At 32.2% G+C, this 1,900-nt stretch overlaps 1 protein-coding gene across 1 annotated transcript in view; it reads right to left on the bottom strand.

The window, feature by feature from the left end:
- Positions 1-6: 6 nt before the first annotated feature.
- LOC119593772 overlaps positions 7-1,900 on the bottom strand; it is an 8,663-nt gene continuing 6,769 nt past the window's right edge. The window contains exons 2-4 of the mRNA XM_037942793.1: positions 1,630-1,752; positions 1,331-1,509; positions 7-1,192 (exon numbers count right to left, since the gene is read on the bottom strand). Coding sequence (XP_037798721.1) covers positions 1,109-1,192; positions 1,331-1,509; positions 1,630-1,752 — 386 coding nt within the window. The 3' untranslated portion in view covers positions 7-1,108. The remainder of the gene's footprint in view (positions 1,193-1,330; positions 1,510-1,629; positions 1,753-1,900) is intronic.

Genomic DNA, 1,900 nt, shown 5'->3' on the forward strand with positions numbered 1-1,900 from the left:
AAATATACAAAATTGTCTTATTTTGCAGCCTAAAAACACATTGCTGGAATCTATCTCTTGAACTGGGCTTCCTCAATATCTGCTTTTACAGAAATTCTTCTAAAATATATTAAGAATCTAAAAGGACTACCAATTTACAAAATATGAAAATCACTTCATAAGAATTCTAGAGATAAATGGACGGAATATACAACTATTTTATAACAATATTATAAAAATATAATGTTTATGGAACATTTTACATACTTGCCTTGGAATGTCTGAACAGTTTGCTGATGACAGACAAGAGAAATCTGACTCCCATGTCATTTACTTTCTTTCATTTTTTCAAAAAGTAATAACAATTAGTTTCTCTTGGCTTAAAATTGCACACACACACACATACATCATCTTGGCATAATATACAAAATTAAGTCTTATTTTGAAAGCCTACAGACTCATTGCTTTAATCTATCTGCTGAACTGGGCTTCCTCAACATCTGCTTTTACAGAAATTGTTCTTCTTAAATATTAACCATCTAAAAGGCCTAATAAATATAAAAAAATATGAAAATCACTCCATAAAAATTCTGGACAGATAAATGGATGGAATAAATTTACTGAATACTTAATTTTAAAATTTCTTTTAACTTCAATAACTAAATTCATAGTTACAATAATATTAACATAAGATAATGTTAGGCACTAGCACAGTTGCAAAACACTGTGATTTGTTATAAACACTAAATATTTCTGTTGTCTTTCAAAAATTATTACTTTCTTTACAGCAAAACATATATCTATAATTTCTTGGACTCAACACAATGTCACTTATCAGTGTTCTTCAACTGGTCTGTGCACTAAGATCTAAAAAGGCAGCTGCACTGCATGATGGAATGTATTGTTAAGACTTGGTTATTTCAACATGATAAAGGCAAAGCTAAACTTTAGCTTTATCATTCGCTTGTACAATGATATGAATTGTCCATATCTCACAATATTATAATATGCATGGTCTTTCCCCATGGAATATTATTTTACTATGTAGATAACTGTCTTGGTTCTTGACATATAATATCACTGCATTTTTTAAGCACATCACTTTAACAGTTAAAGAGCAGCATCATGATCAGTGGAACATTGGTAGAAAAAGTGTGAGTGTTCCTGCCAACAACATTAATGCAATGTTTGATGAGACTGTAGATGAACCCAGCTGAAAAAGAGGATGAAATGATTATCTTGGGTGCTATAAACAAATATGTACATATGATCCATTCTATGTACTACCTTTTTAATCTAAAATTCAATGTTTCAGCCACACAACTGACAACTTAAATAGTAATTTACTGACCGTGATGTAGTAATTGCAACGATCACCTTTGCAGCATTCAGCACATTTCCAATCTCTCCACCAGATACGTTGACATTTTGGCATGTATTTTGATATGGTAGCCACACATTCTTCCTGTGTTGCACATTTCTTGCTGATGTAATACTGCATTGGAGCACCAATCTCCCAGAAGGGTGTGCCTTTGTACATGAAAGCAAGTCAATGTATTCATAGGCAAGATCTAGATAAAGAATATAGTCCATCTCAATATTTCATCATAAACATTGTGTCTTGAAAAAGAAATACTGTATGCTACTTACTTCCCCATCTAATTTCTGAAAGACAATAATCTTCTCCAAAGCTGCATTCCTGCACTGTTGTTGCACACTTCCCAGTGTTTTCATCTTGGTTCTTGCAGACATAGCACTTCTGACCCCATACTCCTTTAAAACAGATATACATTTTGAGTTTCATGTTCACTTTTGTAAAAATTAGATAAGTTGTCTGTTACTGTGCTGGATTCTTTATTTACTAACCCACCTATACAACATAAGCCGGAGAGCACAATCAACACATAGTAATTTTCAAAAC

The sequence above is a fragment of the Penaeus monodon genome, chromosome 32 (assembly GCF_015228065.2).
Source record: "Penaeus monodon isolate SGIC_2016 chromosome 32, NSTDA_Pmon_1, whole genome shotgun sequence".
Taxonomy (NCBI): Eukaryota; Metazoa; Arthropoda; class Malacostraca; order Decapoda; family Penaeidae; genus Penaeus; species Penaeus monodon.